The sequence below is a fragment of the Opisthocomus hoazin genome, chromosome 10, assembly GCF_030867145.1.
Source record: "Opisthocomus hoazin isolate bOpiHoa1 chromosome 10, bOpiHoa1.hap1, whole genome shotgun sequence".
Lineage (NCBI taxonomy): Eukaryota > Metazoa > Chordata > Aves > Opisthocomiformes > Opisthocomidae > Opisthocomus > Opisthocomus hoazin.
In genome coordinates, this window is record NC_134423.1 from 29998190 (window position 1) to 30019121 (window position 20932).

General features: G+C 36.0%; 1 protein-coding gene across 7 annotated transcripts in view; it reads right to left on the reverse strand.

Moving 5' to 3' along the window:
• DENND4A (DENN domain containing 4A) overlaps positions 1-20932 on the reverse strand; it is a 67018-nt gene that overhangs the window by 26155 nt on the left and 19931 nt on the right. For 6 of the 7 annotated variants that reach the window (XM_075432193.1, XM_075432191.1, XM_075432195.1 and 3 more), the window contains 10 exons: positions 15730-16059; positions 14876-15125; positions 13218-13287; positions 11497-11666; positions 10553-10794; positions 8187-8253; positions 4692-4750; positions 3856-4000; positions 3091-3266; positions 1146-1246 (listed from right to left, as the gene is read on the reverse strand). In XM_075432193.1, the coding sequence (XP_075288308.1) occupies positions 1146-1246; positions 3091-3266; positions 3856-4000; positions 4692-4750; positions 8187-8253; positions 10553-10794; positions 11497-11666; positions 13218-13287; positions 14876-15125; positions 15730-16037 (1588 nt within the window). In that variant the 5' untranslated portion in view covers positions 16038-16059. Of the gene's footprint in view, positions 1-1145; positions 1247-3090; positions 3267-3855; positions 4001-4691; positions 4751-6082; positions 6172-8186; positions 8254-10552; positions 10795-11496; positions 11667-13217; positions 13288-14875; positions 15126-15729; positions 16060-20932 lie in introns of those variants that run through there. The other variant, XM_075432197.1, reaches the window with a different exon arrangement.

The following is a 20932-nucleotide window of genomic DNA, read 5'->3' on the forward strand; positions in this document are numbered from 1 at the left end:
TAAGGTTTAAAAATTTTTCTAAAGAAATCCTCACAGTAAAATATATCAACATCTCGAAGCAACAGACTATTTTTATCACCTATCAGCTACACAGATTTTTTTTTTTTTGTGCATCATACATCAATAAAATTCTGTTTCTGTACATTCTAATTGGGTCGTGTTTAAATTCTAGTGACCTCAATAGCCAAGAACATGTAAACAGTCTTTAAAAAAAAAAAGTACCCTAAATCCACGTGCCAATTACAAAGATTTCATGCAATATGCTTTCCAGGTACGTATTTCAAACATGCAGTGTTGATCAACCGCATTGTTTTCACACTCCAATTCAAGTCTTAACCACTTGCTGCCTCTGCCGCGGTAACTTCTTTTTACAGTTGCATTATTACTCCTAAAGGCTCCCTCCAAAGTCTATGGAAATCATCTTCTAAGCAGACAGGTAATGTCAGAGAGCTGATGGCCCTTCCTTCCCACTTCACAAAGCCTATTAGCTATGACACCCATGCACATCAGCTGGCCTTAGCTACATTTATGTTTTCGAATGTTTTGTTTTAAAGAATTTCACTAACATCATCCCTCCCCATTTTTCCGCTTTCTCACATCAAGGATCAATATACCTTGCTCTGCAATATTTGAGGATTCCATCCACAACCAACATTTTCTTAGATACGTCCAGTAACTGTGCTACACATTTAGAAACCCAGTGTTTACAAAACATTTGTTATTTCCATCTTAAAATTTTACGTAAACTACTATCAGCCTGAGTGTCAGTTATCTCAATTATCAAGACATCAGTGGACTTGACCAGGCTTTGAAGATACAGCAACGATCTTTATTAGGTCCTGGCCTACTCTTTGCTTTACTATTCCCGTCTCATAAAAGCTCTGCATTTTCTTCTGGTACGAGAATAACATCAATAGAAAGGGATATCTACTGAGCACCGCTTCGTATATATGGAAGCCTCCTCCACCCCAAAAGCCGCTACACAGGTTCTAATCTCTGGAGTTCAGGCACAGATTTTCCTGTTCTGTATAAAAACATTCTGTTTAGAGAAACAAGTGACTTGAACATATTTAATTAGCTATATTTATCTGTTAATGTGGCACACTGTATCCAATGTAAATCTTACTATGTACTTTCCCACTCACATTCTGCCAGTTGCTGATATAAATTACTTAAAGTGTTCATCAGATTTTTACAAGGCTTCTTTGGTAAGATCTTCCATGCAATAGCCTTCTTATCTCCAGTTCTGGAAGGGGGGGAAAAAAAAAAGTATGAGTATAAACTGGAATATGTGAGTATATGGGACTGTATTCAGAGGATTTTACTATCCCACCAGAGAAATGGAAGAACATACACAATTTGCTCCATTAAAACAGGACTAAGGAGGACTGAAAACCAACCAAAGTCAAACTTCTATTCCTATATGGAGATTTGATCACAGCCATCCAACCAATGCCCCGTATTTCAGGATCATGATTATGCAGCCACACTCTTTAGCACTGAAATCAATCCACTCAGAATTCATGAAAGATGGATTAATAGTATTAAGCACCTGCCATTGCACAAGCAACCACCACAAATGTTCTGTTCCCAGATGTAATTACTTAAACTAGGATGGAGATAATGACTAGAATGCTCATAGTAACCTGCAATCAATTCAATATGATAACTGCTTTGTGTTTAGTGTGTATAGATTTGGACTTCACTATATCATTATCATGATGAAAAAAAATTACAAACGTTCTTTGTCAACAGAGGGCACCAGCAAGCCTTAAGACCCTCTTGGTCACAAAGCAGCAAAAATTGGAAGCATTTGTTTGACACTTTTTTCCACACAACGAAGTGGAATTAATCTGTTCTAAGAAAATGCATAGAAAATCAGCTAGAAGTAGAATGAAAAGAGAAATAACTGGAAATAAATTATTTTCCATTAATGAATATGTAGCTAATTAGAAGAATACCAGAAGAAATGCACAAACATAATCCTCAATCAAAAAGTAACAAAGCCAAACCCAAGGTTATTGCAGTCTAGTTTGAACTAGTTCCTAAAAGCTTCAGAGCAGAATTGCCATACAAACTTGATATCAGCAAAAAATCCTTAACAAAAAATTTCTATTTACAAATACTTAACATATGCAATTTCTCTAAGCCCACAAATAAGAAAACTTAGGAAGAAAAAAGTTTTTAGTTAGGCATAGCAATGCTGAAAGACTGCTACCAACAGGAGGATGATACAATACTGACCAAAGACTTTGAAAAGTTACACTAAATATGTATTGAGTATATTAAACATCACACTGAAATCAAAGTTTTGTTCTGAAATATAAGTTTAGTGAATTGAGTGTTTCAGAATCTTGAATTAGAAGCCTTACCTTCTTCTGTCTATTTTTGTATCACTTCATCACAAGGAAATAAATAATTGTTTTGAATATCTGAACAACATGGACGATTTCCCAATGGTTTCAACAGTGCGTTGTTGTCCCTTACTAGTATGTTAGATACTACATAATTAGTATTACACAAAAACGTAGTACTCCACACAGTTCTGAAGCAGAAATATAATACTGTTACTTCAGTTTGATATTGATGGCATGATTCTATGTCTTAATTAAGACTCTCTCACCCATGAAAGTTCACATCTCTCATTCTCAATATGAAGTTCCTATACTTCATATTGATAAGGAGTATGATTTAATTGTTGTAATTTTCAAGCTGATGCCCATATGAAGATACTAGAATTTCTTCAACACTAAGAAAGCTGATCATGAAAAATGAAAATTACTATTCTCCTCCAGGAACAATGAAGTGAGACACAATACGGTTAATCCAGGAAATGTGCCAACGTTTGCAATAAGATTTTAATGTAATAGAATAAGAGGCAATAATGTTCCATGAGGACTGTACCTCCACTCTGCTGTGTTGAACAGCAGATATAATTTCTAGCATGCTCATTTCAAGAAGCATGATATATTAGAAAGTTCACAGGTTTAAAACCAACAAAACCCCCCAAAGTCTTGCCAAAAAGCTAGTTTCTGCCTTTGAAAACAAGAAGAAAAAAAAATAGAAGAAAAATTGTTAATAAATACTTACTGAGAAATTGTATTTGTATCTAGGTCAACACAGCTAACGTCTGGTGGAGGGTCATAGAGATCAAAGTACCTTGAATCAATTCCCACTATGAATGGGCATGGTGCACTTAACACATCTGCCAGTGCCAAGGGACAGAGAGGAATATATGGGCAAGGCCAGTGGAAAGGAAATATCATCTTTGAAAATATGCAGAGACAAAAATATCAGTTAAATATGTATAAAAATATAGTCTATGCAAGTATAAACCACACCACTAACTGCCGCTTCAAAATTTTTTAACATGGCAGATAATTGTTATTGAAAAGTTAGATACAGACTACTAAATGAAAAATGCACTAATTTATGTAAAAATCAATTTGTTTAATTTGCAGGAAAAAGCTACAGTATATAGCTACTGTATATAGCAGAGGTAGCAAAACAATATTTAGTGAAGACAGGCAGGAACATAACATGCATTTAAAATTCTGCAAGAGAGAATACAGTGCTATTTGTGAAGATCAAGAACTCCTATTTAGTGTATTGGGATGACAAAATAACATGCTTATTTACAATATTTACACACAAAGAACCAACAACAGTTAATCTTTCTCTTTTGTCTTTGTGGGATATCACCAGCAACATGAATTTTTCTCACTAATGACCTTTATTTTTGTTCTTGTTTTTAAGTAACCTTTAAGCTTAACAGCACTACTACTAATTTTAGATTTTATCTAAAAAACATTATTTTTTCTGCTTACAGGTGTATGATTAAAAAAAGTTACTTACAGAGACTAATGCCTCTGTCACACTAGTGAGGACAGAAGGTCGCAATGAATGGATGAGAATTTTATGTTCCGTCACAGCAAACACAAGTAGAGTTACTGCATTTTCAGGTCCTAAATTCTGAAGTAGCGTAGAAAACTTTCCGCCGCTGTCACAGAATATAAACACACGGGTGAGTTACAAGGGACCACAAAAAAAAAAAAAAAAAAAAAAAGAGAGACATGTTCAATAACAAGATAGAAAACAAGGCACTAGAGGAGGATTTGATAAAGGTAAATCTGCAAATCTTTCTTTTAAAGAGGATTGCATGGCAGACTACTTGGTACACTTCAGTGTTCAGAGAAGAATGGTTACTTCCCAATAGCAACCATGATTCCTTGAGAGTCTTCCATCAGTCTAGACTTCTCAGGACACATGGATGATGAGCTCTCTTTTTGAGAAGCAACTTACAGGGAGACAACACGCATTTCTTTAATCATTCTCCTGCACTGCGACACCGCAGTTAAGACAGTCACAGAACTCCTTCAATTACCTTGCAATACAAAAGCTGCACTATCTTGGGAGCCCAGGTACCAACTCCTAGAAAGAGGATCTAACAATCTACATTCTGCCTCGAGAACCACTAAAATTATTTGAAAAAAACACAGATACAGTTCATTAAGTATGTATCCTTGCCAGGGTGCAGGTCTAATCACCTAAAAAAACTTCAGATACACTAGCTACAAAAGGCACCAGACGAGGCAAGTTAATTTGCAGAATTACAACTCGAAGTACCAAATCTTTTCCGCAATGTAAATCAGAATACATTTCACAATTGAACAGATGATACTGCTACTTGCCTCAGTGGAAGGGGTGATGACACAGGTTGGCTAAGAATCAGGTTATCGTGCGGAGATAGCTGGAAAAAGATTTAAAAACACATTCTTTTTATTCTGAACTTTGGAAATATTTGTTAGAAATTACACAACTACAACAAAGAACACCTAAAAATAAAATTTAAACTAAGCTGCACCTTATATATCCCAGTTGTACAGCACTGTAAGAAGTGGTGTGCAATGCTACACATCAGTATCTTTTGGCAAAAACCAAGCAAAGCACAATCTTCCTTTCTCAGTCAGAACTGAATACATTGCATATTCATAAAGAAGAATTAAAATTAGCTAATACTGCAAAAACCTGAATATATTAACTGCTGAAAAATGAAGCCTTCTATATTTCAGGGGAAATGAGGACCCATAGTTCATGCACAGCTTTCAGTGGCCATCCATTCACTTTGGATGTAGGGGGGAACAGATGGATAAAATACATGAAGGGGAGAGATGGCAGATCATAACGTAAACTATTATTTTATTTGGAAGACATGAGAATTATGCTTTTAGCTGGTAGAAACGGCTCAGCTCAGCTTTGATAGAATTTTTAAAATCTGCATTAGCTGAAGATCCAAGACAAAGATCTTATTAATTCACATTTCTTGCTTACAGTGATATGACGTCAAAAGAAATCATTCATCTATTCAGCCTGAATAGGAGGATTCAAAGGAATACAAGAATACAGACACACAATCAATTTATCAAAGCTCAGCTGACATTTTCAGCCATAGTAAATCCAAGGTAACAAGATAACAGGGAGAATTAAGCTAACTGGTAAGTGGTCATGCATTTTCTATCTATTGTATAAAAGCACACTTACAAGTAATATAGTAATTCAGTAAGTCACAGTAACTCGTACAACTAAGCTGTAAATTCAGACAGCTTTTAGTAACATGTCGTTCTTGAGTATGTTTCACCTTAGACCCCACTGCAGACGACCAGACAGTAGAAGTCAGAAGATCAGGTCAGTTAGTAATACAAATGCTGAAGCACTAAGTCACCTAACGCTGTGCCTGGCCAGACACACAAAACATACATCAACAAGCGCCTATGCAGTACTGCTTCCTTGCGTATCTCGCATAACGGAGCTTTTGAAGGCTGATTTAGCTTCTATGACAAATGAGGATGGCCACACCGCTCTACATGCCAGATTTATCTTCAAGTAAGTCACCTTGTGACAACCACCACCACAAGCTCGTTCGGTGAAAGAATTCAGAGACCTCATTTTTTCAGCCTGAGGTAACTAACCTTCACAAACTACTCTCAGAAAGGAAGCGGCAGCCTAATGTCCTAGGACTTTTGTGTTTCAGCAAAAGCAAATAAACACAAACAAGCATCCCTTAGGCAGAAGGGGCACTTACTGCCCTCATTCTTCAGAGGGAGGAACATATGACTCCATGTGCTCTTGAAGTCTGCAGGCTGTGAATACATCACTAGAACAGGAACACCTGTGTAATAAGGGGATGTAGGACACAGAGAACAGAGTCTAGCAGATCTCAGATCAGGAACAACCTATCAACAATGGCAGCTGAAAATGGCAATCAGGAACACACCTGAATGTTTTACTAATGGCTGTAATCTCTTTGACACTTCTAAGTCAGACACATGTCATGTTCTCTCTCATTTGTAAGAGATGCTGAGAAGGATCTAAGAATTGGTTACAAATCCAGACTGACACACATGTAGTTACTAAAATATATCAGGTCTCCTTTTCAGAAAGCATATAGACACTTGTGAGATGTTCTACAGCAACGTATATTCAGAAGGATTTGCTATGCTAATTATTTATCAAGACTACCATGTTTTAAATTAACAAACTTCAGAGAGAAATTACTATTTCTTCAGTGAAATGGAATCCTAAAAGCTTGCAGTTTTCAACAATACAGACATTTCCCACACTACTTTTGGGAGAACATCTTGGATACAATCACTTGTGATTTTTATTCAGTGCAGTACCAAACACAATTCAAAGGACCCTGAAAACAACTTGAAGGAAGTACTTATCCACAGACCTCAACAACCACCGCCTACTTTAAAAGCATTGGGTTCTCCATCTGTACTAACAGCTACTAAAGTTGTACTGACTTGACACATACAGCATTTTGAAAGTAAGCTGTAATAGACATAATTTCACATCATTTACATCTAGGTCCTCAGACTTTGTTCTGGGATATGCACCCATGTTTACTTTGACAGAGTTTCCTAAGAATTCAGACTAAACGACTTAAATGTTTTTCCCTAAGCTCACTTATAGTTCTCTGTAAATGCGTGCTTAGTGTTCCCTAGCACAAATATTTGATTGAATGTGAATGCAAAAAACCAAAATCCCCAAGATGTAGAAATACTGGGTTTTGAACTGAACTTCAAAATCCTAATACAAGTGACAGAAGTGTCAGATACAGTTTCAGCATAATTGTTCTCCAATCCCTTTTTCAGTAACAGTAATAAATGTCACTTCTTCAGAATATTCAAGTACACCAAGGAGGATCTTTAATATTCACTACTTTCTGTAATGACATAACCCAAGATGGCATTTACTCTGGAAGACTTCACTAGCATATGGGCTACTACGTTAAGACTCAAAACTGCACAGGGCTCTCAATATTTTATTTTGGAAAAGTAGCAACAGAGAGCAACATCATTTTGCCACAACTTGTTCAAAACAAGAGGACTGGTAGAATAACTACAGCTGGAATAGAGATGTCTTTTCTCAGCAACAAAATTTTAACATGTTTCTACCCATTTTGCTACTTAGGAGAAAAAAAAAAAAGTGATGATTTAATAACACTCCACTTAGGAAGTCTTTGAGTTCGGGCCTTCCTCTCTCCTACCAACAGTGACATGGGTGAAATTTCAAATACCAGGTAACCTAATCCTAGCAATCACACCATTTCACTCACACACAGTAAAATATGCTAGGTCTTGCAGGTAGGACAGAATAAGGGTCATATTTGATCAAGTGTGCCTCTCCTGCATGTGCTTGGCTCTTGCAGTTTGCAGTAAGAGCTATCCTTACATAAAGGACAGCATGAAGCCCTTTAGGAAAACAGGTAATCATGAATATACTCTTCACATTTGGTTTTAATTTTATTTACTTTACACTCAGCTTTCATACAGTAGCAAGAAGAAAAGAGTTCAAAAGCTATTGCAAAAAATCAAACCAGATGCTGACTTTGAGTAGTTTTTCATTAATTTCCATGTACTCCGAAAAAAAAAATAATTAATTTCTAAGCTCACTAAACTAAACTAAGTACCTTGTAATATCTCATTAAAGTCCTCAACTAAACTGGAAACAACAGCAAGAAATCTATAAAAATCAAGTGTATGAATTTAGGACAGAAATCCTGAACAAAAAAAAAATCTGAACATAAAAATTACATTTTCCTTTTCCTAATCCGTTCAACAGCTGTTTTGTCTTCACTTAAAAAATAACTCTTATGAAGAAATTTACACTCATACACTCACCTGAACTAGAATTCTTGGCCTCTGAGGGGATGGAAAAGGAACTTTATGCATGAAATGGGAAATGTGTCTAGAAGAAAAGAAGAATACTGATTTAGCAGAAATTATAAGCTTAAACTGCTTTACTTCAAGACAACATTATTGCCAGTAAGAGAAATTATTACATAAAAAAGGCAAATATTTATTCACAAGACAGAGAACAAAAAAAAAAACCACAAACAACCCCCAAATCCTACAAGAAAATTCTGACCTTGAAAACCTATTTTTCTACTAGTGACAACGAAAATGGCAGGCCAGATTATCTTTCAGATTACAAGCTTGGTTTGTGAGACTGAAAAAATATAAGGAACTTTTAATGAAAAATTGTGAAGTAGAAATATTGATGTTTGAGTATCACAATAGTATTTTACAGTCCTGCTTCTGAGACTAGCTTGAAATAGCACTATACCTCAGAGACTACCATTGCTTATTTGCGATAAAATATTTACAGCTGAGTGTCACGGAGAGTCATTATTTTCATCAATTTTCTTCACATACATTTTCTTCACTTCCAAATACAAAATACTATGCAAGTTTTGATGAAAAAAGTGTTAAAGTTTTTCCATATACTACAAATACAGAAAAGTATTTTTAAAAGTTGAAAAAGTTCTCCATTTTATATATTGATTAAACTTTCAAAAGTTCTGAAAGTGTTGAAGTTCTAGATAATACATACTTTCATGTTAAAAGAAGCTACATGCAACCAGTAGAAACTTGGGAAGAAACAGGTAATCCACCATAAACTGCATGCTACAGAACATAGTTGGATTTCTGCAACTGTTACCACTATTATGACGCAGACAACAACCAAACTTTGAAAAAATTCAGAGAAACCCACAAATAAGCCTTGGTTTATATAGAAGACTCATTTTACATGTTTCTGATTTAAAGCTATATATTTCATACTTGTATTTCAATGCAGCTGCATATTACGCCATTGGATATACGCCAAACCCCCTCTCCCCCCATTTTTACTGTGTTTTTAATTTTGTGTACTTGTTCTAAACTCAACTTTTTGTTGCAGCTCTATAACCACATAACTGGCATCAACTAGAAGCAGCCTCATGCCTCCTCTTCGCCGCTCCTCAGCTGACCTCCCTCGTGTCAGCATCGCTGTCAGTGCAGGCACACGGCAGTGAGAACAGGAAAAGAATCGGGCTGACGACGCATTCTGGGCTTTGTCTTTATTTCCAGTGTATGGAAGTGGTGGCAGAAATATTGAATATACAGCAATATCAAGGGAAAGGCTTGCTGCTTGTAGAAGCAGGGCTGGCTGAAAATGTTCAAATATGCATGTATAGCACAGACAACATCATCATTAAAACAGCGGAAGAAACTAGGCCAGATACTACAGTGACTTCATGCAAGACAGTGTAGCTACATTTAAATTATCCACAATAAATTGGCCAGTCAGTTTACAAATCAGAGAAACCGGAATAAGCAAATAAATCTGTAGAAAATCAAAATTAATGTAACATTTATTATATTTACTTCTCATTTTATTCATTCTTGAAATTCAAAACCCAACAATAGCTCTTAGCTTAAAAAAAATATTCTCACTATTGGAAGTTTACACTACCAGAATTTTAAAACAAGTATAATAGATACAAAGTGGAATAATGAAGTGGATAAACAATCACAAAAAGTGCTTAATCCATAAAATCAAAGTCTCATAAAAGTTAACATTGAAGTTTAATCACGAAAAAAGACTGATGTGTAATAAAATAAAAAAGCAAATATTGCATTTGTAACTTTTTAATGCATCAGAATTCGTTAGCCTAGAAATGTTAAACAGTATTACATATCAATTACAGACATCAACTGCTCCTTGGATGTAAGGATTTCCTCTGCATTTTAAAATGTGAAACCTTTTAAGTAAGAAGGAAATTAAGTTTGTTTATCACAAATACAGGAGGATTATTAGTGCAAAAAAAAATTTCAATCTGCTTTATTACCTCTCATTACACAACAAACAGGCATTTGAAAAAAGCAAAGTTACATATTTCATTCTCCTAACTTAATGTATGCAACATTAAGAAAGGATTTATAATCTCGCTCCTCCTAATTACTGTGCTAAAAGGGTGAAAAGCTAATTAAAAAAGGCTTTCGAAGATACCTTTGCAGGCACTTACATCACAAATAAAAACCTAGGCTTTTTCAGGAAGTATGTAAAGATAAATTTAATCAACGGAGAAAAATGCTTTATCTAGTGTAGCCATTATATTTAATGTTCGATGACTAAAGTCAGAAGGATATTAGAGGAAACTCAGAAGTAAAAAAAGAGCTCTCAACAACTGAAATTTCAAAAATTCGTAGCAGTAATTACTTACTTCTCAATGGGTAGGACGTGTGGACCAGAAATGGAGTAACGATACAGAAAGGTAAGAAACTTCTTGAAAGCATCAAAGAAAGGCCAGTGAGAGAGCAGACAGATGCATTTATTCGTTTGAACTGTTCTGCACGTGTCCGACTTTCCCTCAACAGCAGCTGCTAATCCCAGTTGAGATTTTTGTTTCTCTGTGAGGTTCTCTTCAGGATACAGTTCGTAAAACTGAATAGCAGCACCATATACCTGCAAACAACAGAGTTGACTTGAAGTCAATGAATCAGCCTCCATCTTCAAAGCAATCTAACAAACCCCAAATACGCACGGAAATTCAAGTCTATGTTACCGTTTGAAAAGTTACATTAATGCACCATCTTTTGAAGCAACTTATTCTGGAATATTCTTATGGCTATGAAAATCTAGACTGCATTACTTATTTAAAACGCTTAATTTCATATGAGAAAGAGTAATTTATGAAAAGATTAAAGTGAGAGAAAAATAATGATTATATGGAGTGCAACTACAATCAACTGCTCCTACAATTGCCTTCAAAGCTATTTTAGGAATCCTTTGTAAGCAATTCAAAGCAGTATTCCTCTGATATCAAATTTACTTTTTAGAACAAGCATACACATGCAAGGTTGTTTCCATGCTTGCAACAGAAATAGTATACTTGCATGTATATGCAGTTAGAATTTTTACAGCTCTGTAGTTTGAAAGGCAAACATGATTGGAAAGCAAAGGAGTGCAGGTTCGTGTGATCAACAGTCCTGCAGTGAAATAAATGCAAGTCACTCTTTAAAACAGTCTTTGAATTAAGCCCAAATTAATAGATTCAAGTTTGTCTATGAAAATATGCATTGTCATCATCCTGAACAGATAAACAACCACATTTAAAAAAAATTATTAAATTATTAACAACTTTTTTTTTTTAAGCTTTCAAAATACCTTTTCTGCAGAAGCTCCAGTTAGCACAAACGTAGAAAAAACTGGGAGAGGGTATTTACTGTTAGATGGCCAACATTCAATTGTTGCACCCATAGGTAGACAAAAAAGAGGCACAGATTCTGGTAAGGGGAATGATTCATAATCTTCTTCAGGATATCTGCATATTAAACCTGTAAACGCAATTTGTAAGGAGACAGTTATGTAAGGAATAGCAGAAATGCTCGTAATAGCTCATTAAATAAAAAAATGCCCAGAAAGATTGTATATGAGCATACAGTAACTTCAGCAGACCAGTAAGGGAAAGTTGTAAATAACCAGGTACAGCGAATAGCTAGAAGGGGCCAGCATGCTTCCAAGGCCTAAGGAGAAATCACCTAAAACTCTGGACTGAAGTCCTACAGACTATTCCAGGAACTGTTCGCAACTAATCAATCTTTTCCTGTTTGCAGGTTGTGTGCATCTCAGCTATTATTATACAGTTCACATTCATCACTAGTATGAGTGAAGATTTAAAAATTAGTTAAAACGGTGGTAACCTGAATAACTGAGAAATAAGACTGACGTTTTAAATTATGAAAGCAATTCATTCTTGCCAAAAGTTTCTTGAAAAGTCTGGTATTCTAGATATTAGATGATTTTTTTTAGTATCAGTAGAATCAAACTAATTAATTATGCTGATCCACCTCAGCTGAGGACTCAGCTAATGTGCTACCAGACTAATGCATTTAGACTTCATTTTAAGCATAGCTATAAAATACGACTTTCTGAAGCAGAGGCTCTTAACACACAGGTCTTCTGCTGCATCACACGGCTGTAGCAATCTATCCTTTCTTCTTGCCAGCCCAGGGGACTCCAAACTGACAATGAATATTGCGTGAAGGGATTTAGGATTTCTCTGCATTAGAGGACAATCACTACACATTCTTTTCTAATATACAGTGAAATATTAATAAGCAATAAAAACTGTTAATCAAGAATGGCAGTGGATGTTGTCCTCCCCCGAAGCAAAATTTTGTGCAAGCTACTACCAGATTTGGGGCCTTTAAATATTTTTATTTATTTACTAATTTATTGCCCACCTTTTAGTTCGTCCTAAACTACTGTTGTTTACAGAAAGCAGCCTCTCAAAGGGGTATAAGTGAATTAAAGCTTAAGTCTGAATCATGCTCATGACTTGCACTCAAACAAAATCAAGTTGTTAAATAAAGAAAACCCAACACGTTTCTGAGCCATAGCAAATCTCATTCTGTCTTATAAATAAAACAACAAAATAAAGATGACACAAAATCCAAAAATATTTTAAGAGCTCAATGCCACTGATGTTCAGGGCAGCGTGGAAGTCTGCAGTATTCTTCAGAATGTTTCTTAAAGAAAATGATCATGCAAATGCATCATATAATTCTTGTGGTGTTTTCTTCTGCATATATGTATGCACACATCCTTAAGAGACAGTTATAAGCAACAAAAACAGAGGTGGGAGACACAGGTTTGTAGAGGCCTATCAAAACACAACTGAGCTTCCAATTAAAAGCAAATTTTAAAACCAAATGGTCATGACATATTTCTAAGCCCATGTTTAAAAGAATTCTTCAGGGAAGGAATCCTTTTTGGATAATGCCAGACTGTCTTTGCCAAATAATTCTTCAATTAAAAAAATGTATTACATTACAAATAAGCCTGTACATCCTGAAGATAAAAAAAGCTAAATTGTAGTTACATACCAGCTTTATATGATATGGTGTTGGTTTTTGCCACAGATTTTTTATAACATAAATAAACTGCTGAGCCCCACTGAAAAACAAAACAAATTACTGGATTACATGATGAAGCATAACAGAAGGACTTATAAGAGTGGAGTAAAACCTCCTCTTCTTCGTTTACAAAGAACGATAATCTACACACAGAGCCACAGAGCATTAAGATATCGCCCGCTACGCTCTCCTTTCTGACAATGGCCACAAACATACAACTGAAAGTACTGTGTTAGCTCTGAGCTAACCAATCCATGGCAGGCATCAGCCCGACCTCTAAACCGGAACGGGTCTATAGACTGAAGCATGACATCTAGAAATTCTCTTCTCAAAATATTTGTTAATGCAACTACAGAATTTTAAGTACAATTGTCATCCATATAAATATTTAAACATTTTGTAAACTTCTGGCCTAAACGTGTATATAGACAGATATACACACACACTTGCACACGTTTATAAATATACACACACAGACAGAGTGGAACATTTCTGTTATTAACCACATTTATGTATTACTTCAATACTTCACAATTTTCTTTTGTGCCTGCATTTTTATTTTAATCATGCTAATCATTAAACCCAATTCCTTATTCCATCTGCGATTTCACAGTCTGTGAAGCACTGCAGAATAACGTCACAGTTTTTGCAGCTTCTAAACAACAATTTCCTTTCTGGCATTGTTAGAGTTTTTAAATATGTTTGAAGTTCTCAGTTTCTGGACATGAGAATAAAGAATATGGAAAGTCACAGAATGGAAAGAGACCAGTACCCTTTAAGGTCACACAAAGCTTTTAGGGATGAGAGGAAGATATAGCAATTTCCATAGGACATCAATCCCATAACCCAGTCAATACAGGGATTGGTAGAACTGAAAAATCCATTTGATAATGTCTACAGGCATTTATTTAAAACCAAGTACAGATCAATTTCCATGATCTTTTTCACATGATACTACTCCCACATGCAGTCAGCATCCCCGTCAGCACGCCCATCAGCATGCTGACTTTTGAGGACCCGACAAAAGCCAGCACATAGGGCTCCAGGTTCAACTAGGAGACACTTAAATATTAAGTTCTGCAAAACAAAGTGCTGTGATGCCTGCGTATTTTAGCAGGTCAAGCTTTCGAACCATACTAAGCTTTTAAACGGTCCACAGCATCTAACATTGCTTATATGTAACTTTCTTCAGAGAAAAAGTTTGTGAAACTGCTGAGGATATGACACCTATAAAATAGCATTATAGGCAATAGGGGAGTTTAAAAACAAAACAGAAGGCAGCTGTTAGATACAGAATTCCCATCACAACAGTAAAACCAGTGTCAGAAACAGCCACGTCTGTGAAACCTCCAGTTATACACATGGTGACACAACAGGTTCTAAGGACTAATCCAAAGCTGCTGCAGTCAGCATTTCTAAGTCAGCACTACAAAGACTATTTGCTCTAAGACTTCCAAAACGACTTTGTTCTAAGCAGGAACAAAGAAATGCAGTCCTCAAATTCTTCCAAGATTTGATTTATCTTTGGAGAGTGTTTATCCAATTTTTTCACCACAGCTGTCACAAATACTCTACAAACGTTACATCATTGAATATCAAGTATTCAAAATCCAGATCTTCACTCTTACCATACTATTATTAAGATTCTTGTCAACCTTGCAGAATGTATGTGGAGGGGTTTCTCCTTTGCTTGGTATGATTATACATATATCCGTAACAGCCAAGGTGTTTTGTGTCATGTTTTCAGATGCTCTTCGGTAAGTGATGTACACTCTTTGTGATGAGGCACTGCCACTTATATTTGCAGGCCGACCATATGGAGTAGTTTGAATTATTTCACAACCTTGCTTTACTCTTTCTTTCCCATCATATAAAACCCTAGTTAAAACAGGATGAACAAAAGTCAGATGGCACATTATTTTTTTTTCACTTTGAATACTAATGCTGTAGTAAGAATTATAACTAATAGTACCAGTTTAACAGAAGCTCTTGTCTCACCTCCAGTCAAAGCATTTTTACTGACCAGTTCAGGTCACATTATATCAAATCGTATTCTAACAGAAAAGCTTTGTGATGAAACTATACTAGTTTTCCTCGTGTATAATTGCTTTTAAGTGTTTTGTTTACTGCAAAAGTGTTGTTTTCAATTCTAATAAAGATTCATTGCCTGATCCTAAGAACGTCATACAACTCACTTCTTTTCAAGCTGTATTAAATGCATTAAGTATCTTCTCCCAACCCAAGTATATACATTGAAAATTATAAGTGTCTTGAAAACTCCAAAATGCAAAGGATTACACTTGTCACTAAAATCCACTCAGCATCCATTTTTCCTACCATATTGGGTTACAGCATGCTCAAGTCAAGAAATATCTTCCTGTTTAGAGCTTTGCCTTACATGAAAAAAGTATGGTATTTCAATAAACCTCATCAGTCAAATAAAACTGCCAAAACAACTTACTGAAACAGAAAAACCACTCACCCCAAATCAGTAAGTGGGGGCTTATCCCTTCCTCGGCGATAACAAAGGTATATTTGTGGTCCTACAAGACTGCCATTATTAAGATCTGCAGACAGTCCCGAGGGAGTAACATCTATGCATTTATATCCCTGAGGGACTTCCTCCCCCAGAGATTTATTAATTACTGTTACATCTGTAACAGGTTCTTTTGGTTTAGCAATTTTATGGCACGCATCATTGAAGTGGATTTCTTCCTCTAGTGGTTTTGAAATATCTGTTAATCCTGCGACAACAAAGTAGTCAGCAACACGAGCCCCTTTGTCATCCATCTTCCATTACAAGACGTTATAACTGGTAAGAAAGAAATATATATCAGTATTTTCAAAGAAAATTATAAGATATCACAAATAAAGTTGTGTTTATTTTTAAAAACAGAAAATTTGCAATAATACAAATGAAAACACAATAGAAGAATATAAAATAGAGAGATACAACACCAGATCATGTAACATTTTTCATTTGTAATCATAATGATTTCAATTTGGTATTCCGAGCCATAATGATGAGAGTTAACGGGTAAATCTTGGAAAGGAAAACCCAAGCAGCCTCTTTTTGTTAACTTACACACCAGAGTAGCTGAACCAGCAGGAACAGCAAAATACTGTGCAAAGTTTTGCAAATAGTTCACTGCTTAAAGCTCACGGCTGAGCCAAAAAGTAGTTCTCATGTATTTTGCATATATTCTATTACTACACTCTGTTCACCACGACAACGGATCTTATAAGGCACAATCTCAAATTAATTTGCTTCATGAACATTAAACATATATGCAAAGGCTGACTTGATTATTCTAAAGATACAACTATAATATTTGCAGCCATCTTGCCCTATGGGATTTTACACCGGATACCAAGGCCAGATCTTCCTGGAGTGTTTTTGAAGGTTAAAAGTTGATACCATTTTATTTGATAGTGTTCTGGGGCTCGGATCCTTGATATGCAACCCATCCATAGCCAGCAATATGCCAACTTTATACAAGACATTTAAACCAAGTCAACTTCAATGGCTACAGACCACTGTGAACAAAAACATTCAAGACCACATGAAGTTTTTCGTAATGAAAAGGAATACAGTCCTGCTGTTCCAGCCAAACTGTGTTGAGAAATCACATTCTTTCTTCCTGGAACATATTGATGCAAGAAAATTCTTTACATACGAATTCTTTCTGTATAGTGGTTTTTTGCAGTGTTTGCTACCAATATTGTAAATTAACTTCAGCACAGGACAAAGTAATGCCTGTAGGATAGAAATATGGCCTCACAGACAATGCAGTGCACGACATAACAGGAGATTCAGTTTATTCTCTGTCAGAAACTCTGGAATACCTTTGCAAGTTACTTAAACCCCCATGTCTTATTTATTAGCTTGATTTTACAAATAAAGAAAATACTTTCTGCTCTTTCATGGAACACTGAGAAACAGGCTAAAAAGGTTTAGCTAAGTCACCCATGAGTGCTGGAACCTCACTCAAGTAGCTTCAGGAACTTAAGTTCCAGACTTTTTAAACCAGACAAGCTATTTAAGACTCCCTTTTGTTTAATTATTTTTGTTTTGGTGCAAAATTTTACTGCAAGAGAAACTGTTACAACACAGGAGTTTCAAGACCTTGCTAATACTCAGAAACTCAACAAACAGAATTGAAAACAGTTTGAATTACTTCAGTTTTCATGCCACCTTTATTCCAGTTGCTTTATCTCCCTTTATTTTTTTGTTCTAGGTAGCAACTATTAAGCCTTATCAAATTTCATACCATCATGATTCTTGGATTTCACCAACAAATCTTCTTTAAAACAAGAAAAATAAATTTGGACATCTCTCATTGGTAATTCGGGAAATTATGTCCAAAGTGGATACCGTGCATTTAATCAAATTGGTCCAAGCTGACCTCAGATTTACAGCACCAGCCCCTGCTCAGGAAGGAAGAACGGCAGCCTGTGCCTGACCACCACTCTCAATCTCATCCACCATTGCAGGAAAAGCAATTCCATCTTCCTGCTCTTATTTTGCAGGTTGTTCGGATTTTGCTGGAGTAACTGACTTGGCTAGCTTCTAAAGTCACAAGCAAATGAACAACACTTTTTATTTTAGGGGTTTTTTTACATTATTCAAGAAAACACCAGGAAGAAAACCCCAAACTATCCAACCTTTATTTCTTTCTATATGGTTCATAAGGAACATGGGACACTTTAGAACACATGATTACTGGGAAACAACCATCAATATATGGCATAGTAACAGTTAGTAACTGTTCAGCTTGTTTTCTGAGAGAAGAGAGAACGCAGTTACAAAACTAAGCTTAATTTAACCTCAATTCAGTTATTTCAAAAACATCTGGAATATATTACTCAATTAGAAGTATAAGAGTAGTAACTACAAATTCAAACTTCTCCTTGAGCGATACATCCAAAGACATGCAAATTCAGCCACTGCATATGCTGCCTGTTATTTCACTGTACATCTGGCTTCAGCAAATCCAGAACAGGCTAGCAACAAATGCATGGAAAGATGAAGAAGTTTCATAAAGCATCTTTAAACTCTAACCTAAGTCCAAACACTAATACCTTTTAGCTAACAGGACTGAAGCTCTGTATATTTTGTAACACTAACATTTCTCTGTAAAACTTAACTCTGTCAGACTACATATGAACTATCATGAAAACTTTCCATATCAACCAGCTCACTCTAAACCAATGGGTAAGCTGTAACAGTTATTTTTAAAGCTACAATACACTGGGAAAACATCTGCTCTTAAGTTGAAAAAAATATATATATACATGTCAGAGCATAAGTAGTTGTTTTTAAAAAGTATCGTATGAAAATGCATCAAGAAATGCGGAAAGAAAAAATTAATACTTCATAACATAGATCAGAAAAGAGCTGTGGTCAAAGACTGCTCAGAAGATAGAGCAGGCTATATATATGTGTGTGTGTCTATACATATATAAATACAAACAAAAAAGTATAAACCCAAAACATTCCTCAAGAACTGCTGAGGAAGAAAGGCCTGGCTAAGTAAAAGCTACCAACCAAGCAATTTAAACTCAATGCTTATCCCATCGTGAGCTCTGGTGAAAAAGTTTTCCATTAAAAGATTGTAGAGGAGACAAGGTGGACTGAAAGCTGGCCAAGTCTTGCATTGCTGTATATGAAAAACGCCTTGTAACCACAGGCTCAGTACAAAGCAGCAGAAACACTACAAAAATGAACTTTTCCTTAAAGAGTCCGAGTTAAAAAAATAGTAAGTTTTCTTCTGTTCCTCTTCTCATTAGCATTATTTCACAAAAATACACCAATTTCTAGAGTGCTTCATCATGCTTTTAAGTTGAAAAGAAAACAGTAATTTAGTAATCAATAATTGTACAAATTCTGACTGTTAAAATTGAAAGCAAACCTTATAACTTCAGTGTATTCGCAGCACGCTATTCCAGTTTAATTAGCCAAGACAGCATTACAAATAAAAAGATATATACACATTATACTGAAGAATCATACCTGTCTCATAATTTAAGCCTCACTATTAATTATTTCGTATTAAGTTTATAGCAAAAGTCTTAAATTCAAACAGTCATTTATTCCCAAAAGCACTTTCAGGAAAAACTGGGACAAGCTCTCCTCATTTAGAGCCAGTTAAAATTAGAATCCCCTACATACAAACACCTGCTATCACACAAATTTGCTTCCGCAGGTTATAGCAAGTAATACACAAGTCAGCAAGACTTCCATAATTTCATGCAGCTTTTACAGAAGGGAGGAAAAAAAAGGCCTAGCTGATGATGCATCATCCTTTCAGATCTTTGCCTTCCGATACAAAGGCTTGCAGCTAAAAATGGGATAAAATGCAGAAGATATCAAAACAATTCAGTGCTATTTTATTCAAACCAACTTAGATTTTACTAGAGCTACTTTGATACTCAAATTTTCAACATCTGTTTACTGAGAGAGCAAATTTATGCAAACTTTATGTTAACAGACCCCAGAAAGAAGGTATACAATGTGAGCCAATTCAGCAACAAAAACCAATTTTTTCACATAACAGATGAACCTGAGTAATATCTCTAGAAACTCTTACATGAAGGTATTCCAAAGCACATTGTTATTGTAATCATCACACAGTACTGCAAGTCAACTTCCAGGAAAAAAAGGAAAAATACACACCAGAAACAAAGGCACAATGCACAAGGGTGTTGCCTGAAGCAGCAGGTCCCAGGTGAAATTCAACAACATTAACGGTGCCACACTGAGAAGCAGCTACTACTGCTTCCCTACACTTCAGTCATCTGGGGAGGAAAGGCTGCGCTTTGAAGACAAGGCCATGGGATCATAAACATAACAGAAGTCCCTGGAATGGGGATCATAACGGGATCATAAACTTCTCAGAGAAGTCCTTGGAAACAAGTCCAATGTATGGTCTTTGAGCCATCTCATGACAATCATTTTTAATGGACTGCATATAATTAATGCCACTATAAATCAAACACCATAAACATCAGTAAGAAACAAAATACCCTTGCAAATAGCAAACTGACTTGTAAGAACATACTAAAACCACACACAGACTTTGCAGACCATGACTATATAGATGTGAGAGAAAGCAAGCTTTTTGCCATTTCTAAAAATACGGGAACAGGGGAAAGAATCCGATAATCTTGCCACAGATCCACAAACTATTAGCTTGATTACTTTACTGAAACACAAAGGGTAAACTCAGTTTCATTATTTATTCTATTTACTACTTTAACATCATTAACATTCTTTGACCATGGGGAGGCGTACACAGCACTGGGCCTGCTGGCGATAGGTGGAACTCAGCTATCTAAAAGGGGAAAAAGAATTCTTGGCCACGAGCTGGCGGGGCTCATTGAGAGGGCTTTAAACTAGGTTCGAAGCGGGAAGGGGATATTGCCCAGCTCACTAGGGATGAGCATAGGCTTGGCGTGCCAAGGCCAGGGGTGAGACTGACAGCCCAGCTCAAGTGTGTCTACACCAATGCACGTAGCATGGGCAATAAACAGGAGGAGCTGGAAGCCATTATACAGCAGGACGGCTACGACTTGGTCGCCATCACAGAAACATGGTGGGACAACTCGCATGCCTGGCATGCTGTCATAGATGGCTACAGACTCTTTAGGAAAGACAGACCAACAAGGAGAGGTGGGGGAGTTGC